Below are 24,315 nucleotides of genomic sequence, written 5' to 3'. Positions count from 1 at the left end.
TCGCAAAGAGTCGGACACGACTGAGCGACTGAACTGAACTGATATTCAGAGAAACAGGTAGTTCAGGTATTCAGATTTTATATAAAAATTCTATCTTAATACCAAAAGTCTAAAGGATATACTTGCTGCTGTGTCCTAGTGTTTGTCAATGAGAGATTGAGCATTAGAGACCAGAAATTGAGGAATAGGATTGAAAGTCAAAAAGCCCACCTAGTGGCACCCCAGAGAACAAAGAACACTTGAAGCATAGTCAAAGCTCAAATCACCCCCTACATCACCGTCTCCAAAGGGGAGGGAAGGAGAATGGTTAGAGCTCAATGAGCAACTGATTTAAAAGAACAGAAACCAGCACCACACTTTAGTTCACCAAGTCTTGGTTCCAATATTTATTATATTGACAAGTTAAGAATACTAGGATAAATAAGTAATATTTTCTCTTACAGAAAATTGTAATGATACTACTGAGTAGGATTAAACACTCTGAGGATTTCACAGAAACGTCAGAATTTAAACAGATAGTAGCCAGAGACCTCCTGGCCAGTGTGAGTAGACTTTCTCACAGCTATAAATGCTCTGGGCCAGATTTCTACAAACATCTGCATGACAGAAACAATGCTATTAATATCTAATAATGCTAAGCCTAGGCATCACCTGGCTTCAAATGCGTGTCCACTGAATGTGGTTCTCAATTGCTAGAACAGGAAAAGTGGAATATTCTTTGGCTCTTTCGGCCTAGAAAAAAATTCCTGACCTAAGTCACTGAGCAGAGACTCCTAAGCCTTTGGAAGCTGGACTCTTGTTTCTGCTTTCTTCCTGTGACTTTATAACTGAGTTTGCAATAGAGGGCCCGCATTAATGCCTGAGAGCCAAGCGGAAAAGGTCTTTTCTGTTGGCACAAAACTGCACTCAGTGCTGCCCGGCACAATTCTCTCCTCCCAGGGCTGGCAAGCCCTTCTGGCCACCTGAACACTTAGCAAGACACTGCACATGGCGACAGCCCCCAAACTCTCAGAAACCAGGTCTGAGCTAAGTCACGAAAAAGTCACAGCGGTGTCGTGCGGCACAAACATCAGTAGAGCACAACACCTAGTTTTGAAACGAACGCCTTGCACACAGCAATTCCTGCACAGAACAGCGTATTTGCTAGAAAGCACAACCCTGGCCATTGCACAACTTCACGAGATGCCATTCTCACTCCATGTCCCCTACAAGTGACAGTGGCAGCAGCAGCGGGAGGAGGTGGCCCCACCCCACCCACTCAAGGTTACAGACACTTCTGTATGGATCCTAATGGTGGGAGTCCTGAATTTTGCAGAATCCAGACGCGAGGGAGGCAGGACCCTAACTGGGGGGTCATCTGGAGAATCCAAGGATGGCCGGGATGTTAAGGCTTAAATGCTGGAGTGGAGGCAAAAGATGCCCTTGCCCCGGTCCAAAGTCCACTCTGGAGTGGAGTGGAAAGGCCTGGCTGAGTCACGGAGGGCACTCCCACCTTGATGGTTCTTAGCTGCTGGGATTCAAGAGGTGCATAGGAAGTCAGATTTCCAATGGCTTCAGGGTTTCGGATGTAAAAGGAGGATTCGATGAGGACTCCCCAGTCGCCCCATACCATGGCTGCTTAGCTCTGCAATGTTCCCTCCTTTATCTGTTGGATAAAAAGGTTCCTCTCATCTTCTGGAGTCCGCCCGTTCTGAGCCCGGACAATACACGTGGGCCGGTGCAGGTTGAGCATGTATATCAAATGCTGCTTCTCGTTCTTGAGCTCCTCAATTTGCGCCTTCAGCTCAGCATTCACACTCTCCAGCTTCTCCGACTCCTGGGGCACAAGCAACAGAGGTATTACGAGAGGAGCCAAGGGAACTTCCCTGGTGGTCCAGTGGTTAGGACTCTGTGCTTCCACTGCCGGGGCACGGGTTCGATCCCTGGTTGGGGAACAAAAGTCCCACAAGCTGCCTGGTGCAGCCAAAAAAAACAAGGAAGGGAACCAAGGTCCAATGAGGAAGGGCCCCTGCTGGTGGCCCCTGGATGGCAGGGGCAATGGCTGGAACACATCGGGGCTCATCAAGTAGGAAATGGCCTGCAGGGGAATGCCGTTGGTGCCCTGCTGTGAAGCACCACAAAGCTGGGAGAGCAGTGTTAGGTTTGAGAGAGTCCAGAGCTTGGAGAAGCTTTTGAACTTAGAGCTCCTTCAGAGATATCCTTGAGTTTCCGCTCAAGGTAGAGGCAGGTTGTGACCCTAATAGTAATGGAACAGCAGTGGAATCAACAGCAGAGACCTCCTTTGTAAGAATCAAATAGCCCATAGGCAGGTCATCTGGACCTGAAAGGACTTTGGGGGCTGGAAAGAAATCCAGACTCATGGTGTTTATAGTCTTGTATAAGTCTCTGATTTCACTGAGAAGCTCATCTCCACAGAAAGAATGTCCATAGAAATAAACAAAATGTCTTAATTTTCATTGACCCTCCCAATGCAAGCTGTGGAACCTGGGACCTATGGAACCCAAGTGAAGACTCTGCCCTGGCCTGTCCTCACTTGGGGAAGGGGACATAGCCACTACAAAGACTGCACCAGGGCCCCGCTCCACCTGCCTGGAGACACCCCTCCCATGGGTGTTTCTCCCTTCTGGAAGGGGAGCCTGTTGAACACAGCTGGGAGCACAGACTATCGGCTGCACCAAGGAGAAGGGCTGCAGAGTTAAGAAGCAGATAAGAAGGCAAAGAAAGTGTAACCTCTGCCTGCAGATCAAGAAAATAACTTGTTTGAGGAGGTTAATTAAAGGCTTTTCACAGTGAGCCAAATGAAAGCTGGCAGCTTCCTTTTCTCAGGAAAATGGGCAAGCGAAGCCCCTTGAACTGGATGGACATATCTGACAGCCTGGAAGCTTCTGGACATGTATGGACTGGCTGAGGATGAGTGTGGGCATTAGATGATCTTGTTGTTTTTAATTCATACACCTGCATCTTATACATCCAGAGACATTTATCTTACTAACAGCTTTACTACTTCCTTGTTCTGCAACTGGCATTTCTGCCACCAGCTACAGTGTCCTCCCTGGGAAAGCACTTTTGGGTGGAGTCTTTCAAACTCCTCCTCCTCATGGCATGTGAGGTCGGAGGGGGCCAGGTGTGAGCAACAGGAGGGGCAAGGCAAACAGGCACTCACTTTCTGCAGGCACTCTGTCTTCTCCTTCTTCTTGTTTCGGCACTTGGCAGCTGCAATCTTATTTCTTTCCCGTCGCCTCTTTTTCCTTTCATCTTCTTCAGGGGCTATCTGTAAAATTCAAGAGGCACAAGCTTAAAGGGAGGCCAGAAATTCAACCCACCTCAAATACACTGTCTTTTATTTCCAGCTAAAACTGACAGACCTGGGCAGCCCTGAAGAATCCAGAAGAAGTAAAGCTCTAGACTTTTGCATGAAACCTTAACACAGGCGCACATACTCACACATGCATGCATATGCACACACTCACACTTAAGAATGAATAACAGAAATCAAAAAACTGTTAAAATTATATTGGCAATACTAGTAAACTAAAATTTACCTTTAAAAAGCATTTATTTGGATTTTAAAATAGGAGTTTGATACTCAAAGTGATAAATACTGGTAATAACTGTAATCAACTAGAACAAGAAACAGATTTTGTTCAGTAAGTATGACCTTTCCCCTAGAATGACCTCAGGAGCATCGCCTCGCCACCCACTCCCCCTGCCTCTTTTATTCATATTCTATTCATCTCCATGGCCACCTGCAGCAGCATCATAGCACCTCCTTCCTAAATTCAGAGGAAGCCCAAGCAACTCCTAGAAAACAGGAACCCAAGCCTATTCCTCAATCAAAGAGGCGTCATCAGCCCATGGCTCAGTGCCACCTGTGGGTGGAGAACTAGAACCATCCATTGACTCATCCAACAAGTATTGATGATATTGATCTCTCCCTCTGAGCCCCACCCTGAGTCAGCCCTGGGATCCTCGCAGAAGAAAATCCCGTCCGGCTCTAGGATCTGGTCGTCCATGGACGATCACTCTGACTTTGTCTGAGGACTGACGGGGAATCAGCAAAGTCCAGTTGCTGGACTGACTCAGAGACCAGAGTCCAGCTGGAGTGAACTCACAGTGGGCAGAGTGGCTGATGGTTTAGGCCACTAATGTGAGGCCTTGCCATGTCACTTGTCACTGCTCCAGACAGCTGGAAAGGGCATGGGAGCCCCACCTCAAATGGAAGAGATCTTGGACCACCATGATCACCTCATATCTGACTCTGGGTTAGATGATGCTGACTTAGCTTAGGCTCAGACGGAGGCTTCAGAACATAGGGAAACCAAGCCCAAGAGGGAAACACAATGAGAGGCACTTCTATCCTTTATGTCTTAGATCCTAGAACCACACAGGCAGACACTGGGTTTAGACTAAACTGCCTTTGAATCTCAGCTTCACCACCCATCTGGTGTGAGCCCTTGTGCAAATTATTATGCTCTTCTGAGCTTCAGTTTCCTCATTTGTAAAATGGGATCAATCATCTTATCTACCTCATAGGGTTGTGATGAGGGTCAAATTAATGTCAATAAAGCCCCCTGCACAAGGTTTAGCTTATGGTCAGTGCTATGGAAGCTTCAGTTATCATCAGTAACTTCATCATAGATATCTTCATCAAGAAATCAGCAATTGTAGTATCTCCTTTGCAACTAACTCTACAGATATTTTTGTAGAAGGAGGAGTCAAAGTTTTCTCATAAGAGGAAGTACTGGAAAGTGGAGCAAATCTTCAGAGTCACACACTGTCAGACGTGGAAACGCCTTTCTAAAGGCCATTTAGTTCAACCCCCTCACTTTTTAAAAAGAATTTATTTATTAATTTGTTTATTTTTGGCTGTGCTGAGTCTTTGTTGCTGCAGGCGGGCTTTCTCTAGTTGCAGCGAGCAGGGGTTACTGTTTGTTGCAGTGTGTGGGCTTGCTTGTTGCAGAGCACGGGCTCCAGGCACTCAGCTTTGGAGTCTAGTTGCTCCACGGCACATGGGATCCTCCCAGATCAGGGATCGAACTCGTGTCACCTGCATTGGCAGGTGACTTCCTAACCACTAGACCACCAGGCAAGTCCCAATCCCCTGACTTTATGGACATGGAAGTAAGGCAAAGAGTGGCTGAGAGTATTGTGCTCAAGGAGGCCCAGGAGTCACCAGCTCATGGCGACCAGACTAGCAGGCTGCAAAACGGGATGTAAACCCAGGCGTGTGTCTCTCTGTCCCACCTCCTCTCTGGGTCACGGCTGCCTTGTTACCCCAAGCTGCCATCCCAGAGGGGACCGGGACCTGGGGAGGAGGCTCGCACTGCCCAGACACACAGGATGCCTACAGGGTTGTGATTTACAGTCACCACCAAGGAGACCAGAACACTCAACTAGGCCATTAGGTGCATCCTCTCCCCTATAGAAAAGTCTACTTGTTAAACTGTTCGAAGATCAGAAGATCACTGGATGAACACAGAAGCAGAGTGGATGAGTGGCTTTAAGGAGTGTTTCCATGAAGCAAGAGGCCTGCTTCTTCCTCAGGATAGCCTTCCACATATCCTTCCGAAATGCTTTCCTTCCTTCCATGGGCCCCACTACTTCCATGGCATCTTGTTATCTCCAGGTATTTTTTTTTAATTAATTTTTGTTGGAGTATAGCCGCTTCTGTTATCTCAAGATATTTAATTAGAATAAATTTTTTTTTAATTTTTTCCTTGAGGGTCCCATGTTTCACCCTACACTGTCCAGTGTTGAACTGGGCACCAGTGACCTCCTCTGAGGTTAATTAGGGTACAGCCAATGCCCCTAATGATGTCTTATGGATACAGCATCATATAGCATCATCCTGCCTACCATTCACTGAATGCTAACTCTCAGCCAGGCCCTCTGCTAGACTCTTAACAAATGCCATCTTTATTTAACCCCTTGGATCAATTTATGAAGGAGACATTATTACCCCCTCCACCTCCCTTTTTAAAATCATAAAAGATTCCCCCCAACGTCTCTTTAAACTCAGTTCTTTTCTGGCTAGGTCCATTACCTCTTGCCTGAAGGCAGTGATCACGCCAGATAAGTGAGCCAGAAACACTCCCATCTTGCATCCAGGAGGGCAAGGCCAACAGAACAGCAGAGACCTCAGCTCTGAAGTCCTTGAGAGCTCCCCCAGCATCGCCAGCAACCACCTCCCAAACTTCTCAGCACGCCTATTACCCCAGGTGTTTTATAAAAGGTTGCCAAGTGGAGAACCGCACAGGTGTCGAGACAGAAGTGAACTTTAGTCAGAACCTGTACCAAGGCGGTGAGCATGGCTGGCTGGTCCTTGCTCCACAGTATGGCCACCTGGGTTCTTGTGGTGTTGGAAACCATCACTGCACTCTCTGCTTCTTCAGAACAACTGGGCACAGATGGTGATTTCATATAGATTCATGGTTTTCCATACCCTCCACACTCTGATGGCTTCCAATACTACCTCTAACCCTGACTCTCCTCTAAACTCCGAACCCAGTATCCAACCGAGGCCCCCTGCTTACACCAAGCCTGGCTCAGGCGAGCTGTGCAACAAGTACAGAAAGAACGGGCATCCCTGGGAGAACCCACCTCGGCTTTGGTGACTGACATCTCGAGGGGCCTGCCGCTGACGGTGACCGAGTCCAGGGCCGAGGACATCCGGTGGCAGAGGTGCTTGTTCTGGATGGCGAACCTCAGCTCTTCCTTGACAAAGGGTGTCAGGTTAGCAAAATCCTCAAACACCAGTGACCCAGGAGGGGACAGGCAGGGGACGATGGCAGAGGCACTGACTTCCGAGGCAGAGACCTGGCCTGGGTGTTGAAGCATCATTTTGCTGAAAGACACATGGAAACCCAAACTACTTCAGGGATCTGGGAGCTTGGGATCAAGTCCCCCCACCCTCACTCCCATACCTGCAACCTCCAATACCCAAGTCCCACCTCCCCACCTCCAGAGGAAGGTCCCATTAGCCCTCAGGCTTCTGCTTTGTGTTCATTTCATGCCATCCTGTCTTAAGTAAAACAGGTTCTTAAAATTCGCAGCTCAGTGATGTGGATAAAATGCCTGGTTGACGTTTATAAGGGGTGCCATTTCAGGCTACTCTGAATTCACAGGAGCTATTAGTGTTGGCTGGTGTACATATATGCAAATGTAGCCTCAAACAGTCCTGAAAGAGGAAGAGCATTAAAAAAAAAAAAAAAACAATCAGAAAGACTCTTATGTAACCCCATCTGCAGTCTCTTTCAAAAAGAAACTCAAAGGGTATCTGAAATCAAGTAGAATCTATCTGTGAGTAGTAAATAAAAGCAAGGAGCGGGGACCCTTGAGTTTAGGAAATCTTTGAAGCCTCTCCCTTGGGAAGTCGGATCTGAGTCAGTGAGAGTGAGGACAGTCACAGTAGCAGTTTAAGAGGGACTGGGGCGTGGGAATTCAGGTCATCCCTCAAGGTTAATGTTGGTGAAGCAAAAGCCCTCAGAGTAAAGGAAAGTGAGGTGCACAGAATGTGGACTTTTTTTGCGGACGTGTTCAGCCCTGTGATGGTTGGAGGGGCTGAGGCTGGGGGCCCAGGGGGCTGGGACTGGATCTGGCCTTAGGGAGGGGTCTGAGATCTGAGCTCAGCCTCCATCAGACAGTCGTGTGGGAGCTCCTGCCGCACCTGCTGTGGATCTTTCCAGAGCCTGACCCTGACTCTGGCTGCTCCCAATGCCTGCTGACCGCTGGAGACCATCCAACTGGATACGTGAAATGGGTGAGAGGCGGTCAAATCAAATGGCCTCTGAGGCTCCATCGATATCATTCTACAGCCCAGGGAACCCCAAGGGAAAGGGTGCGGGGGGGGGCAGAAATAATGATGGTTCCCTGGTTCCGGTTTGGAACAGCCTTCCGTAAATCTCTCCCTGCCATATACTCCCTCCAGGAGTGGCCAAGCCCCTCATCCCGGCAGTCACTTTTTCAGGGGCCATGAATGTGGGAACTGTCAGGATGGGCGGTCCCCTGGGAGTCCCCCTCTCCGTGTGGGAAGCTGCGGTCATTGGCCACATCTCCCCAGATGAGAAGCCCTCTGGCAAGCTGCTAACATTTCACCAGTGCCTCCTTCACACCAGAAACCTTACGTGTGCTATCTCACTTCATCTGCATGAGAATCCACTTAGGTTCCAGTCCCACTGTAGGGACGAGGTGACTACCATTTAGGCCAGCTAAATAATTTGTCCAAAGTCACAGAGTTAGTAGGAGGCAGTATCAGGATTTAGAATAAAGTCTGACTCCAGAACCCATGCCCCCACTTGACAGAATATAGAATATGATTCTCTATGTTGCAAAAGCAAACACAAAGCCAGAGCAGTTTTCTTGGGGGTTGGGAGCAGGTGTGGGGAGAGGGTGAGGGCCCTGGAACTGAAGAGGTGGAGGAGGAGATGAAGCAAAGAGCTATGGAAAGCTTGAACTGAGATGAATTCCTGAGCTTTCTCTGCCTGGGTGCACACTCAGGCTGCCCCTGCATTCAGGGAGTATGTGTTAGGGCATTTTTTTATCCACAAAATTCCTAGACTGGGGTCAGAACGTCAAGACTAGAGGCCCATTTCCTCCTCTGTCATCATTATACCTCCCAGAGCCTTCACTCTCCTCTGTGAGAAAGAAGGCTAGTAACAATCACCCTATTTTCCCAGAGAATTGGGCAAGGCGTTGACGAAAGAATACCTGAATATGCCCTGGAAAAACATAATGCAACTAGGAAATATGTTATTACCGGGCCTCCCAGGGATCTTTCTAGTCCAGGGCTGGCTCTGAGGGGGTCCAGGTAAATGGGTGGCTGGTCACTCTCTCTGATCTCAAACACTTAATGAATAGAACACCCTGACCTCTACATCCCCCAGTGGACCCAGGATCCACTGATGGAGGAAAGAATTCCAGGTCAACAAACACCACCATTGTTGACTATTCAAAGAAACCCAGGAAATGTATGAATTGACTAATTCTCTCCCCAAAGCCATGTCATGAATCAGAACTGATGTTCTTCTATCAATTTAATCCCATAATCTTAGGATGTTGGGAGACTTTTCTGGCAGGTACTAAACTCTGAGAAGCCAGCTTTCCAAAGCCAGAAAGACTTAAGATCCTCCCAGGCATTTGTGTTTTCCCTATCTTTCCAACTTTATTAAAAACCCAATAGTTCAGGAATGGAATTCAGAGCTACCACTGGGCTGGCCTTTGTTTGGAGGACGGCACAGCTCGCTTCTACTCAGGCAGTTTGAATTCCACTGCAGTTGAGTGTAGTTCCATTTCACTTCCCAGGTTTATTAATGAGCTTTCAGGGCTTGGCGTCTGCTGTTTGGGATTTTTTTTCCCCCTTCTTAGTGTAAAGTCAGCACTCCTGATGAAAGAAACTGAAGAATGCATACTGAAGTATGCAGTGTTTTTATGAAAAGCATTGGGTGGGCTTACTTGAAGATGCAAACTGGTTGTGAAAATGTTTAAAAGCTTTTCAGAAAGTAAAGCAATGGTATCTGTAGAGATTTGGGCTTTTCCTGCACTTGGCTAATAGTCCGTTTCTTGAGATACTTTCTTTCAGTATCCTATCTTTTTGCCTTTTCATACTGTTCATGGGGTTCTCAAGGCAAGAATATTGACATGGTTTGCCATTCCCTTCTCCAGTGGACCACATTTTGTCAGAACTCTCCACCATGACCCATCCGTCTTGGGTGGCCCTGATGCTGGGAAAGATTGAAGGTGAGGGGAGAAGGGGGCGACAGAGGATGAGATGGTTGGATGACATCACCAACATGAGTTTGAGTAAACTCCAGGAGTTGGTGTGGACAGGGAAGCCTGGCATGCTGCAGTCCATGGGGTCACAAAGAGTCGGACACAACTGAGCAACTGACCTGAACTGAGATACTTTCTAGTTATTTGTTGCCTCATTCTCTTAAAAATGTGATAAGCCTAGACTCAGGCTGTGTCCCTGAGAAGAAAAATGAAGGTAAAGCTTCAGTTTTTTCAGAAAGTTGAGACCTCTGTATATCTCCCTTTGGAGAAAAACATTTTAGAGGATTTTCTGAGCTGACTTTCTATATTGATCTTAAAATTGTCCAGACTTGTTACAAAGAACCTGCATTTGGCTTCTGCATCATTATCTCTAGTCAGAAATCGTGTCATATCATCAGTAGTTTCATCATTTTCAAGAAAGTGAAACTTTACTCATCTATGTCTAACTGGAAATTCAGCTCCCAGATTTTATTTCCTAGTAGCTGCTACTACACTGAATTTTCACTTTTAATTTTCATCTTTTTTTCCACTAAGCACTACTCGTAAAACATAGTAGGAGCCAGTTCTTTCACTAACTTCCTATCTTGGTCTTTCTCCTAGCCCACTGGAAGTGGGTACATAGACACCCCATTTGTAGGTGGAAGACTAGGCATCAGGACAGAAATGATGCTTGCAGGCCTACCTACTACCACTCGCACGCTGAGCTCTCAGTGATATACCTGTCTCCTGGATCTCAGTCACCTTGTCTGTAAAGAGAGACCAGTATTGCCTGCCCCAGTCCCTTCATAGGGCTGTCAGGAAGATCAAATGTGAAGGTGGATTTACACACATCCTAGGAAGCCATTATTACTGTGATTCACTTTCCCCCATTTCAGGGGGGTAGGGGTGGGGGCTCATAATGTTTCTGTTAATGAAATTAGGTCCTATTAATCAGAAATTAACTGGAGTTCTCAAGAAACTCAACTCAGTCACAGCTTCTTTTGCACTCTGACTGACCTCTGGGCTCTTGACACATCAGATCAATTCCACCCCACTCTTTGCTGGCACCAGCTTGTCTCCACTGGTCTTAAGTACTTGAGAAATAGCCAGCTCTCACACATGAAGCCATTTCTGGTTTCTGTGGTGTCCTGGCTGCGTACTTCCTCCTCCCCAGGCAGAGTAACATTTGGAACCACTGACCCTGTCCCCTGCCTAGCCCACCTGAAAAAGGAAGAAATCATGAGCTCTGTACAATGGGATAGAACACCCAAAACTAGTGTCATTTAGGTCAGATCTTCATTTTGCAACTGAGTAAAATGGGGTCCAGAAAGGTAAAGTGACTTGCTCAAGGTCACCATAAAGCTGGTGAGTGGCCTGGCCCAGGTCAAGCTGTTGACCATACACCTGCTGTTCATTTTGCTCCATCACATCGTGAGGATCAACTAAGAAGGCAAACAGAGAACAGAGCCAATGGCCAGGTAGATGAAAGGTCAACAGTCCGAGGAGCCTGTGCCCACGAGAGAGGAGGCTTTGACAGAATTAAGACAGGGAAGGAGTATGGGGGAAAAAAGAGAATAATGGAGAGAAAAGACCAAGAGGGAAAGAGAGAGTGGTGGGGTTAAGACAGGAAGGATCCAGAGGCTCCAACAGCTGCCACAGGTGCTGGGTGCTGTATTTTATTTACACTGTGTGCCTGGAGTGCTTCCTGCAGTGCTGTCTCTGAAACCATTCAGATAGTAACAACTGCAACCCACCCAGGTCTTCATTCAGATAATCCTTACAGCAACAGCTCACCTGTTGCAGCGTTATTCTACAACAAACGGGAACTGTAAAACAAGGGGACAGTCATACCAATTTCTCCTTCATTTAAACTGAAAGAGAGGGAGGCCCCCAAACAGATGTGACTGTCACCCACACTGAAATAGATGCATTCAGAGAACACCCACATTTTCTAGTGCCCAGTTGTTGTTTTTTCCTGGCTCTATTAAGGGGTGAGCAACTCCTTTATAGGAAAGAAAGCGTATGTGATTTGCTAATTAAATTAGGGAAAAGAAAACTTTTAGGAGGAAAGGAAGTAATTTGATGAGATGAAAATGGCGTGGGGGGAGTAGAGAAAGAGAACCATCCAATGGAAAGCACCTTGGGAAGGGAAGAGATGCCCCGTACATAAGTCCCTTTCCCCTCACTGCCTCAGAGGCTGGCCAGCGACATACAAGCCCCCTGATTCAAGTCCCCTCCTAGGTCGCTTTTCTTTCAGTTAACACCACTCTAGACTGGTGAGCTGCCGTCTCTGGGGTCGCACAGAGTCGGACACGACTGAAGCGACTTAGCAGCAGCAGCAGCAGAATCTGAAAACCTTTGTCCAGAAAGGACCATAATGGCTATCTGGTCCAACCAGCACCTTGCGCTCGCAAACAGGCAGAGCGGCCAGGAGCCTCTATATGTCCACACCTCCCAGCTGGGGATGCCGAGGCTCCAAGCCACTAAGGGCAGTGCAATTTCAGGGTCCCGGCCCCCTGGATCAGATCCCGTCCCTCAAAGATCTCAACTGGCCTCGCACTCTCGCTTCCCTCTCCCAGCACCGCACCCCCCACCCCCCGGTGGGTCTCTCCGGATGACAAGCAGAGAAATCCGCGAGCCGCCAGAGGAAGAGCCCAGAGCTGGAGTCACAGGTACAAGAGAAAAGCGTGTGAGAAACTTGGGACGAGACGTCTCCGGCGCCTGTACCCGGTGCCCTCTCCGTCTTCTGCCCCAGGGCAGCGACAGGAGCGCGCGCCGCTTCTTAAAACTTATCCCAACTAACTTTCGCCGCCGGCTACCGGCGCGGTCCTGCCGCCCCGCGGCCCCGTGCTCGGGGGTGGGCAGGGCGACCTCCAGCGGCCGCGCCCGCGACCCCGGCTAGCCCATTCCTTCCCCATTCATTCCGTTCCGCCCCTGGGGCAGCCGCTCCGCGAGCCCCGGCCTCCGCGCGTCTCGGGAAAGCTGGGCTCGGGAGTAGCAAGTGCCCGCGCATCGAGCCAGGGATGGAGCCGGCTGGCGAGCCCGACTGGCTCGGCCACTCTGGGCACCCACCGATCTGAGAGCCCCTCGATCGCCCCTGGGGAGTAAGTAAACGCGAGAGCGGCGAGGAGCTGTGCTCCGACGCCAGCGGACGACCTCTCACTTGCCAGGAACATTTCGCGCCCCAAGTCAAAAGAGAAAGTTCTTTGCGAGAAAGTTTCTAAAGCGCGGAGGAGCAGCGGTGGCTGGGAGAGAGATTCAGCCAGAGTTCTTTCGAAGCTGGAGGCTGCCGGGCAAGTGCCGGGGGGGGTGGGCGCGGGGGTCGGGGACTGGTTACTAGAGGGGTGCAAAGATAATCAAAGCAAGCCACCCTCGCCGCGCTCACCTCCTGTATCCACTCGGGGCGGCCAGGGTCCGGAGGGCGGGCAGGGTCGGGGTGGGGTCGGGCTGGCTGGCTGGCTGCGGGGTCGGCCGGCGAGCACACGGGGGCTCACGACCGGCGCGCGGGCTGGCGGGTCCGCTGGGGCGGCGGCGCGGGGTGAACGCTGTGCAGTGCGCGCCCTGCGTGCGACTGTGGCTGGCAGCGCGTTGCATCACCCCTTTTATCGCACTCGGGCTGGCGGCGCGCCCGTATACTCTGGGTTACCAATCCCAGGCTGACGTAATGCTATTAATAGCTTCCCCGGGGAACCAGCAGAACTAGGCTGGGCCAGAGGGCGGGAGGGGAGAGCCGGGCGGGGGGAGGGGCCAAAGAGGAGGAGGGGAGAAGGGGGATCGGTGATGCAAGCTCGGGGAGGAGCCGGCAGCGGCGAGTTCTGGGACGCACGCACCCGCCCGCCCTCTCGCTCCATATCAGGACCGGAGCCGCCCGGGCTGGCCGCCAGATGTGCGTACTCCAGGCATGAGCCAATGGTGCCCAAGCCAGCGGCATGACTCCACCGCGCTGGCATCTCTCCCTCCGCTAGGCTGGGGAGGTTGAGGGGGTGGGGGGCGAGTGAGGTTGGAGAGGTGGGTCCTGGACGCTGCCCAGACTAGGTGAGACTGGGGAGCTAGAAACGACCTTTCTCTAAAATGCGTGGTCATTTTCTGGAGCTTCGGGAAAGTACACCCCCGCCTTCCGCTTCCCCGTCAAAAGCCTCCTTTTCAAGTAGGGGACGGGGTGCGAAGAGCTGTGTCATTTCCCCGGTGTGGGAGAAGAGCTCGGAGTCATCCTACGGTGAATCCGCACCGTTACCCGCCGGGGGTGACCCCTGCGGCCGGGACCGTGAGAAGACTTGTCAGCGATCTGCGGGCACGGTGCGCCCACGCCCGGGGCTCGCGCACACCCCACATGGGCGCACACGCGGAACCGCCTCCCGGCGGCTTGGGAACCCGACGCTGAGGCTAGGGCGAGCGGCAGGGAGAGAATTTTTTTTTAACAGCCGCAAAGCGTTTGAAATTGACAGTGAAACGAACAAGCCCATGAAAAGATGAGCGACCTGGAAAAATCAGAGTCAACTCAGAGAAGAGATAAAAGTAAGGTTGAAGCCTAGAGACTAGGAGGAAAAGTTAAGAGAAGGTGCTTTGGTCTCCGCGGGCCGGGCCGGGCGGGGGTCGCCCGGCTTTCTCGCAATGTTGCTGGAAAATACATCTTCGGTATTCGGATGTTTTCCTGCGCCCAGAGCGGGACCTGACCGCCCGGGCTGGAGACGCATTAACCGCATCGAGAATTAGGCTCCGCAACAGAAATCCTTTTCTCCCTAAAGTCGGGGGGCTGGAAGGGCGGGATCTCGCGGCCCAGACTGGAGCCGAGTCTTCATCAGAACTGGATCTGAATCTTAAAATCGAGTTTCCAGTTCTGATTCCCCGACCCCAGCTGTCTAGGACCAGAGACCTTCTCAACTGCTCATGGACGAATGTGGGTGGACGCGAATGTGGCCAGTTCTGTTTGGCACCTGCGGGAGAGGGAGACCCGCGCGCCCGTGGGGTTTAGGGGTACTTGCTTCCACCTGCCTTTAGGGAGAGAGGGACGGTCCAGGGTCCTAGTGTGGCAATTTGGGGTAGGAACTAGAAGGCTCTGGGAGCCCAGATCTCTCCCACAGCCCCGCCCCACTCGGCTGTTAACAGCCGTGATGGAAGGGCCTCTCTGTGTCTGTCTCCCTCCCTTACACACCCAGAGTCCCGCACCCTAGGGGGCTCGGCCCGTCTCCCCAGCCTCTCCGATTGCCCAGCAGCCTGGGATAGATACCTTCAGAGATATAGGTAAAGCTGAGTCCCCAGCACCCTGATTCCTCTCCCCAGAACCCGAGCCTCATCGGGACACACACCCGCCCCCCAAGCTTCGGGGCCCAGGACCCCGCGGAGAGCGGCCTTGGAAGTCGCCCCCCACCCCCAGCCCACCCCCACGCCTGGCCGGTCGGGTAGCCTGGAGGTCCTACGCAGGGTCCTAGGGGATGCCGCCTAGGACCTCAGCGAATTTCCAGCGAAGTCGCGCGGGAAGCTTGGGGCCGTTGTTTTTGCTTTACTTTTCACCCTGGTAACGGACTTCCCGGCCCCACCTCCACCCCCCACACCCCGCCCTCCTGCCTACGCACCGGCAGGTAGACACGGGACGGCCAGGTAAACCCCGGGCGTGTACTCACAACCCGTAGAACACCGCGAGAGCAGGAGGAAGGGCGTTTGCAAATTTATGAGAGTCATTTGAGCGTCTCTACATACCTTTTCTAGCTGCCCGTCCACTGCCCTCGAGTAAACGCCACCCTTATAAAGCGAAACAAGGAGATGGGGGAGAACACGTGAAATCTACCCGCTCCCCCCGTCCCCCAGCACCACTTTTTTTCCCCCTTTGTGAAATGTCTACAGAACTCCTTAACCAGTTTACATTTTAAACTAGGAATCCATTAATACACCCGAGCCAGATTTGTGGAGGTTTATGTCCTGTCGTTAAGAGGAAATGCAGCTTGGAGCGTAGGTAAACAGCCAGACCAGCCTCAGCAACACAATACCACAGAAGGGTAATTAAGCCAGAGAAGTCCACAACTCCTGGTCGGTTTATTTTTATTACCATGGTACCTCCCGCTTCTCTCGCTAAACCTGCTTCATTCTAATAATTCGTGGTTCTGAATACCCAAGTCACACCTGGGTAGAAACGCTGTCAGCTGTTCGCAGAAGTCTGAGCGTCGCCCTCCCACGGAAACTCGAAAAGCGATAACAATCTTGACAGAGAAGTCAGTCCAACCCCTTGTGAATGAAGCTCTTATCCAAGGAAAACAAAAACGACTGCTGCGTGCCTCCCTGCCCCCAGCCCCCAGGAGGACTGTGAAACCTGCCTGGTTGGAGAGAGACACTGGGGAAAGAGCCGCGGAAGGGGACAGCCTCAGGGTGTGTGCCCCGGTGGGGTGATCAATACCTGAGTTCTGTGCGTCCTCAGTTTACCGTGACTTTGAACCCCAACCCGTGTATCATCTAGGGGAGGGGCAGGAGAGGATTCCCAGACCACAGGGCTTCTCTGCACAAGGCAAAGAATGCCTGTCCCCTCCCTGAGAAGGAAGCCTGGTCAGAGTTATTTCAGGGGTTAATCCTCAATGAAAGAGGGTTAAGCAGAGACTTGAATACTGCTGAGGTTTTACGCTGGAGAACACGCCTGGGGAATCCACATTCAGAACCAGCCCCAGTATGTTTTGCTGAGTGAGATAAGAATTGGAAACTTCATGTTGGGACAAGTGCAAAAGGAAGGGGAAAAAGTTAAAAGGGGAGGGGATGGACTAGGCAGCTAAAAACAGCCCACTGTGGCAACCGAATCTAAACATCAAAACATTTGCAGGGAGCCAAAAGAGGGGGGGGGGGGAAGTTCAAGGGATATTTAAAGGTTTTAGCCATTTCTTTGGTCCAGGGAATAGTCCCTTCCCACTCCTTCCCCCACCCTCCATTATTCTTCTTCAAACCTCCAGATTATATCTGCTCACAGCTCTAGAGAGCCAAGTGAAACGCCAGGGAAAGAGCACTCGGAGCCCTCTCCTCCCGGCTCAGCCCACTTCTGCACCTCCAGAAGGGAGTTCCGTTCTTCTCTCTTCTGCTTTCCAAAACCCACACTTTTTATCAAGTGGATTTGCATGGAAAATTACTAATACAAGAGTCTTCTCCCTCAGGAAACACGAGGAGGCATCATATCGTGGGCTCTGAAATGTGGCAGGTGGCGCTTTGATTCGGGATTCAGCCCATCATCTTGTGACACGTCTTCAGCTGTGTCGTCTTGGATAAGTCATTTCACTCTCTGCCTAAGTTTCCTCAGCTGAAAAATGGCCCTCATAATGGCATCTAACACATAAGGATTCCCTGAGGATGGGACACACAGCCAGTAATGATACCAGTAGTGGCATCATTAATTACCAATCAAGGGAGGCATTCTGGGGGAACCCCCGAGTCTCTCCCAGAGTCCATTCTGTCTCCCTGTGTTGTGCGCTCAGTCGCTTCAGTCATGTCCGAGTCTTTGCTACCCCATGGGCTGTAGCCTGCCAGGCTCATCTGTCCATGGGATTCTACAGGCAAGAATACTGGAGTGGGTTGCCATGCCCTCCTCCGGGGGATCTTCCCGACCCAGGGATCGAACCTAGGTCTCAACATTGCAGGCAGGTTCTTTTACCATCTGAGCTACCAGGGAAGCTCAAGAATTCTGGAGAGGGTAGCCTATGCCTTCTCCAGGGGATCTTCGCGACCCAGGAATTGAACCGGGGTCTCTTGCCTTGCAGGCAGATTCTTTACCAGTTGAGCTACTAGGGAAGCCCTCTGCCTAGTCAGTGGCAGAATTGTGGATGAAGTTGAGCTACATCCAGGAATGACCATCTTCAGGGGAGCGGGAATAGGATGCCACAAAGAAAACAACGAGAGCAATGCCCACTTTCCATCGACACATTTTCCTTCCTTTCTCCTCCTCCTCCTTCTCTCTCTTAACATTTCCAAGGAGTATTTCCAAGGAGTTTTATTCATGGATTTGGTGCCTTGCTAGGTAGGAGGGGCTGTGAGAGGAGTATCCAAGGCAGAGATTGCATCTTTGGGGACCTTCTGGTATGTAGTCCATCTTCTGAGCCATGGACACCCACTTTGGACCACAGGACCAGAGCCTAGGTAGCAGCCTTTCGCACCTAAGAGTGGGGATCCTGGAGCCCCGGGACACCTGAGTCCCCAAAGTCAGGGGATTATCAGGACTTGGGAGACCTGGGACCCAGTCGAAGTTTCCCATCCAGCCAATGGTGTGACTTAGTGCAAGCCATAAACACTTCTTCCATGTTCCAGTCTATAAAATTTATTTCATATTTATTATCAGCTGAAGGAGGAAATGGCAACCCGCTCCAGTATTCTTGCTTGGAGAATCCCATGAACAGAGGAGCCTGGTGGGTTACAGTTTGTGGGGTAGCACAGAGTTGGACATGACTAAAGCGACTTAACACACACTCATTGACTCTTTAATATTGACTCCCTCCAAACTGTTGTAAGAAGCAGTAAGATAGGGCTTCTCTGGTGACACAGTGGTAAAGAATCCGCTTGCCAGTGCAGGAGACACGGGTTTGACCCCTGGGCCAGGAAGATCCCACATGCCGCAGGACAGCTGAGCCTATGTGCTGCAACTCCTGAAGCGTGGATGCTCTAGAACCTGTGCTTCGCAATCATAGAAGGCACCACAATGAGAAGCCCCTGCACCTCAACTAGAGAAAAGCCCACACAGCAGTGAAGACCCAGCACAGCCAAAAATAAATAAATATTTTACAAAAGAAACAGTGAGATAGTAGAGTGAAAGTCATTTGAAAATAATTTAAAAAATCGTACTTTAAAGATTCCTTTGGGGGATTTAGTATAATTTTTTTTTAATCATTAAGAAAATTTGGGAAATGAGCAACAGAAAAAGATTACCCATAATCTCAGCATTATTAGCATTTTGGTGTGTTTCCCTCTGGTCTTCTTTCTCATGCATATGATTTTTAAAAACAGAATTGTGATTGGGATTGCAAGCAATGTTGAAATTTGCTCTTTTGCTTATTACTCTGAATTGAATATGGTCTTTATTACCATAATTATTTCTTTTCAAAATTGTTGTTCATTTTGTTGTGAAATGTAGCACACATACAGATGATTATAGAACATATGTACTCATTTTAATAGTAAAACTTCAAGGACCTACCATTTGAGTAAAGAAGTAGCCCACCAGATCAAGTCCTTAGAAGCTCCTACGCCACCATTCCTGATTACGCCTGCCTCTCTCTACCTCCCAGAGGTCACTGCTATCTTGTTACCATGATGGTAACTCTTGTTACCATAATTTTTGATGGCCGGTGGTGGTGATATGATTTATTTAGTCATTCCTCTACCTTTAGCAGACTGCTGCTAGAGTGCTGTACACATTTAGCAGTAGATTTAAATCTTTATTACAGGAGGAGGCGTCAGATTCCATCATTGTCCAGGTTGCTTGCATGGAGTTAGAGAAGGGTCTTCATTTGTATCTTCAAGTGCTACACGGGGCGTAGTGGAAGATGGAAGGATCCCGAATGATCGTGATTACCAGTGCATTTTTCTTGGTTCTTAAGCATCCAAACAAAAAACTCCTGCAAGCACTTTTCCCATGAAGCATCTCCTTTAATCCTTCCACTCACTACTTGGGCTTCTCAGGTGGTACTTGTGGTAAAGAACCCAGCTGCCAATGCAGGAGACGTAAGAGATGCAGGTTCGATCCCTGGGTCGGGAAGATCCCCTGGAGGAGGGCATGGCAATCCACTCCAGTATTCTTGCCTGGAGAATCCCATGGACAGAGGAGCCTGGTGGGCTATGGTCCATGGGGTCATAAAGAGTCAGACATGACTGAGACGACTTGACACGCACGCACGCTCACTTCTTTGCCAGCCTCCTTTATTTTCTGCGTGTCCACCTTAGGATAGACAATCGGGTCTGTGGCACAGGTGAGTGGCACAGAGGCAGAACAGCTGGAGCAACTGTGCCTTCCTATGGCACAGATCGCACCTCAGCTCTGGCGTCTCTATGCCAGCTCGGCAGCATGGGAGACGTGGGTGATGCCAGGTAGGCAGCCACTGGAGCAGGTTCCTGGAGCCTGGCGGCACTGATTTTCTAAACTAAAAACACCAGTGCCAAAAAGACCTTGGAAATCATCTGCTTCCATCAAACTGGGCATGAGCTTGTTTGTGGCTTCACTGTTGGGCACCAGAGCCAGGCAGTAGATAGAGGGCATTTTGCTGGAGGGCATCTGTCTTAATTAATACGTGCCTTAAATATTGTTTTATATGAAACAAATGTGGGTACATTGAATTTAAATATGTTGCACAACAATTTTTAAGGAAAGGAAGGACATCAAATACATTTTGGGCTTGGGATAGGCTACCAAAAGTTAAACTCCTAGGACCCTGGGGGGAGGGGGGGGTTAGTTCCCTCTCTTAAGTGCCTTTAAATATAAAGTAATATGAGCAAAGGCTGTTGTGTAGCGCTCACAGTGTTCCGGGCTATGGGCTAAGCCCTTTACATGTAGTTAACGACTGTCATTCTCATAACAGCCCTATTAGGTAATTACTGTGGACATCTCCATTTTGTAGATGAGGAAACTGAAGCACAGAGAGGGTAAATAATTGACAGAGGCTGCACAGCTAGTGAGTGTAGAGCAGGATTTGAGCTCAAGTAGGCTGGCTCCCAGGTGGGCTTCCCTTGTGGCTCAGTTGATAAAGAATCTGCCTGCAATGCGGGAGACCTGGGTTGGATCCCTGGGTTGGGAAGATCCCCTGGAGAAGGGAAAGACTACCCACTCCAGTATTCTGGCCTGGAGAATTCCGTGGACTGTTTAGTCCATGGGTCACAAAGAGTCGGACACGACTGAACGACTTTCACTTAACTTAGGCTGGCTCCCAAGTCGGGATGCTTGACCATGACACCTACTGCCTCTCAGCAAATGCTCGCAGGCACACTTGGGGAGCTCTGACAAGGTTCAGTGCCCTGATTGGATGCGGTGGGATTTTGGACTCACAGAGGAAATGTGGCTCTCGTACGAACCATAGTTTTTATTTTATTGAAATATAGTTGATTTACAGTGTTGCGTGAATATCTGCTGTACAGCTGTGATCCAGTTATATATATTCTTTTTCATATTCTTTTCCATTATGGTTTACCACAGGACATTGAATGTAGTTCCCTGTGCTATACGGTGAAGTGAAAGTGAAAGTCCCTCAGTCGTGTCTGACTCTTTGCGATCCCATGGACTATAAAGTCCATGGAATTCTACAAACCAGAGTACTGGAGTGGGGAGCCGTTCCCTTCTCCAGGAGATCTTCCCAACCCAGGGATCAAACCCTGGTCTCCCACACTGCAGACGGATTCTTTTACCACCTGAGCCAACGTACAGTAGGACCTTGTTTATCCATCCTATATATAATAGTTTGACTCTGCTAATCCCTAAAGCCTCACCCTTCCCTACCCCCCCCACCCCCTCGGCAACCACAAGTCTATTCTCTGTGTCTGTGAGTCTGTTTCTGTTCCGTAGACATGTTCATTTGTGTCGTATTTTAGATTCCACATATAAGTGATATCATATGGCATTAGTCTTTCTCGGAATTATTTTACTTAGTGTGCAGAATCATAAATTCTTACACTGAAAGGAAGCTTAACAGAAGACCTTTGAGCTCCCCGTTTGCCCTTTGCCCCAGAAGATGCTCCATTTGCTAAGATGGGGTCAAGGTAAAGAACAGCTGCTTGTGAGAGGGATGGGCAACCTTTTGGGGGCATCCTGTGTGTGTGACTGACCACGTGCAACGTCCTTGGAGCTGAAAGGTGAGTGGCAGAGGGGTGGGAGGCAGGGATGGTGGAGAGAACCTTGGACCTGCACTGTTTTCCTTCCCTTGCCTTACTCTTGAAGCCTACACATCGTAAAGAACCCTGATACATCAGAAATGTCTAAAGCCCGATGAAAAATGCCATCTGTCGCGTCGACTTACTGACTGATTTTAAAGGAAATAAAAAATCAATGGGAGGCTAGGTCATATTTAGCAATTACTATATACTGAGCACATGCCACATGCCAGACACAATGGTAAGCACTTTAAAAAATACCCAGTATCTTATTTCATCCTTGTAATAACCCCATGAGGCAGGTATTATTTCAGTTTTATCGATGAGGAAACCAAAGCTCAGAAAGGTTGAATCTTAGGCACTTGACTCAAACACGGGTCTAATTCCCTTCAAAACTTTTATTAAGTTCCACTACCCCCACAATCTTAGAGAGTTTTAAAATATGTTCATTTTCCTTTAGCCTTGCCTCTCTTGTTGAAAAGCCTCCCCCACTGCTCCGCAAGTCTTGTTGAATGCCTGGAACCTTCTAGTGGTGACCTTACCGCACTCCTAAAGTCTCAGAAGTCTCCCATGTGACAAATTCCAGATCCCTGTGCTCTCGTGATACTATCCCGTCTGCCAAATTTGCAATTATTCCATAATTTGCTTTAACCACAAACATAAGCCCGGCTATTGACTGAGTAAACTGAGTAGGGCTTTTCGGACTTTTGTTCCGTTTCCCAAAATATGATGAACTGAAATCATCTGATGATGAACCTGTATTTGAAACTGGAGTGACTGAGGGTGGAGTGAGTCACTCCGGTGAGTTTTATACCTACCAGTCAATCCTTCAGATTCTGTCCTATTGCCAGATCATGTGCTCAGCAGTATGTTTAGACATCTTGGGATTACAAGGGCAATGCCAGAGTATCCTTTGCCCTTGAGGAGTTTAAAATCTTGTTTAGGTGGCAAACGAAGATGCCTGAAACAGTATCCAGCACATAGCGGTTGTTTATTTCAGCAGACGTTTAATGGGTACTTAACGATGTGCTGGGTGGTATGATGAGAGCTGCAGCTTCCCTGCGTGGAAGATGCTCACAGCTCATGGAAAGACAGACTTTGACAACAGGTAAAGCTGATGTCATAAGGGCTAAAGTGGGGCAGGAAAGCTCTGCCCAGGAGAGCTGGCAAAGGCTGATGGACAAAGTGACTTTTGAGCTCAGATGTTGAAGCTGAGCATTTTCTGGGCAGGCGAGGAGGGCAGCATTCCAGGCATAGAGAGAAGCATAGGCAGAGGCAGCGGGTGCCAGGAAGTCAGAGACTGTGCCCTGCTCATCTGTCTATTCATCCCCAGCTCCTTGCCTTGTTCCAGACACGGACTTGGCACACAATAGATGTGCATGCCATGAGTGAAAACACAGAATTGTGAAAACCCATAGCAGGTCTGGAGAATGGTGAAAGCAGCTGTTGAGCAGGCATGTGCGTGGAGGGGAAGGGGATTGGGAGCTAGTGGGTGGGGAACAGTGTGACCGGCTTGAAGGTTGTAATAATCAGTTCGGATTGTGTCCCAGGACAAAGCGGGAGAGGTGGGTCACGGGCTCGTTCGGCAGTGGATGGACATGGCAAATGCTGTTTAGGAAAACTGCTGGTACAAGACTGAGGGGGGACTGGATGGGCGAGGAGGCTGCAGGCAGAAGAGTCAGAAAGCCACAACTGGTCAGGATGGAAGGCCAGACGAACCAAGGAGATGGTGGCACCCCACTCTCACGTGTTGTTCATCCAAAATAAAAATTATCCGTGAACCATAATGTGCTCTTATGTGTACTGAAAGTGAAGTCACTGCTTGTCCCCTCTTTCCATTGCACAGTTGAAGTTCTTTCATTAATGTGGAGCTTATCCCATTTGGAATGGGCTTCCCTGGTAGCTCAGATGGTAAAGCGTCTGCCTACAATGTGGAAGACCTGGGTTCAATCCCTGGGTCGGGAAGATCCTCTGGAGAAGGCAATGGCACCCCACTCCAGTACTCTTGCCTGGAAAATCCCATGGACGGAGGAGCCTGGTAGGCTACAGTGCATGGTGTCCCAAAGAGTCGGACACGACTGAGAGGCATCACTTTCACTTTCACTATTCCATTTGGAGGGCTGTCCCTCACTTGCACGTGCTCAGCTGCCAAGTCCTGTCTGACTCTTTGTGACCCCATGGACTGTAGCCGCCAGGCTCCTCTGTCCAGGGGATTCTGTAGGCAAAAATACTGGAGGGAGTTGCCATTTCCTTCTCCAGGGGATCTTCCCCATCCAGGGACTGAACCCAGGTCTCTTACCTCACTTATATAAATATAGTGGTATAAATTTTGAATTTTTCCCTGGAGAAGGAAATGGCAACCCACTCCAGTATTCTTGCCTGGAAAAGTCCATGGACAGAGGAGCCTCGTGGGCTGCAGTCCATGGGGTTACATGACTGAGCATGCGTGCATGAGGGTGGAGGGAGATGGGTTGGTAGCAATAAACTGGTAGAACTAAAAAAAAAAAAAGTTTTGAATTTTTTTACGGTTCTTCAATTCTCTGATCTTAAGCTCTATGTCCACAGTCAATGATGATGATGACCACGATGGGGATGTGACACTTTAAAAGCCCCTTTTCTCCTTATGTCATTTTCTATTGACCGAGGATACTACGGAAGAGACACCTACCTGGCTGCATAAAAGTTAATCATCAAGGAAGCTCCATATTATCTCTGCCAGCCTGGGACACACCCCCGGCCCAGACAGATTATCTC

The 24,315-nt window shown here is 49.6% G+C and overlaps 1 protein-coding gene across 2 annotated transcripts; it reads right to left on the bottom strand.

The window, feature by feature from the left end:
• Positions 1–357: 357 nt before the first annotated feature.
• On the bottom strand, positions 358–13,322 carry ATF3 (activating transcription factor 3). Of its 2 annotated transcripts, none has more exons than XM_081489791.1 (4): positions 13,133–13,322; positions 6,601–6,844; positions 3,164–3,271; positions 358–1,816 (listed from the first exon to the last, which is right to left on the bottom strand). In XM_081489791.1, the coding sequence occupies exons 2-4, from the start codon at positions 6,838–6,840 to the stop codon at positions 1,619–1,621; spliced, it is 546 nt and encodes a 181-aa protein (XP_081345917.1). In that variant the 5' UTR covers positions 6,841–6,844; positions 13,133–13,322; the 3' UTR covers positions 358–1,618. The 2 variants fall into 2 exon arrangements, with proteins under 2 accessions (XP_081345917.1, XP_081345918.1); XM_081489792.1 differs by lacking the exons at positions 358–1,816; positions 13,133–13,322 and adding an exon at positions 2,291–2,338 and having other exon boundaries at positions 3,164–3,267; positions 6,597–6,714; positions 6,802–6,840.
• Positions 13,323–24,315: the final 10,993 nt, after the last annotated feature.

Source organism: Giraffa tippelskirchi, chromosome 5 (assembly GCF_054371585.1).
Source record: "Giraffa tippelskirchi isolate mGirTip1 chromosome 5, T2T-mGirTip1v1.2.pri, whole genome shotgun sequence".
Classification (NCBI taxonomy): Eukaryota; Metazoa; Chordata; class Mammalia; order Artiodactyla; family Giraffidae; genus Giraffa; species Giraffa tippelskirchi.
Note: the sequence above shows the minus strand (reverse complement) of the source record. Positions and strands in the feature narration are given on the sequence as shown.

Coding starts and splice junctions, on each gene's coding strand:
- ATF3 (XM_081489791.1), bottom strand. CDS start 6,840: ATGATGCTTCAACACCCAGGCCAGGTCTCTGCCTCGGAAGTCAGTGCC. Junction 3,272..6,600: donor TGTCAGTCACCAAAGCCGAG/GTGGGTTCTCCC, acceptor TGAATTTTACAG/ATAGCCCCTGAAGAAGATGA. Junction 1,817..3,163: donor AGACAGAGTGCCTGCAGAAA/GTGAGTGCCTGT, acceptor CTTGTGCCCCAG/GAGTCGGAGAAGCTGGAGAG.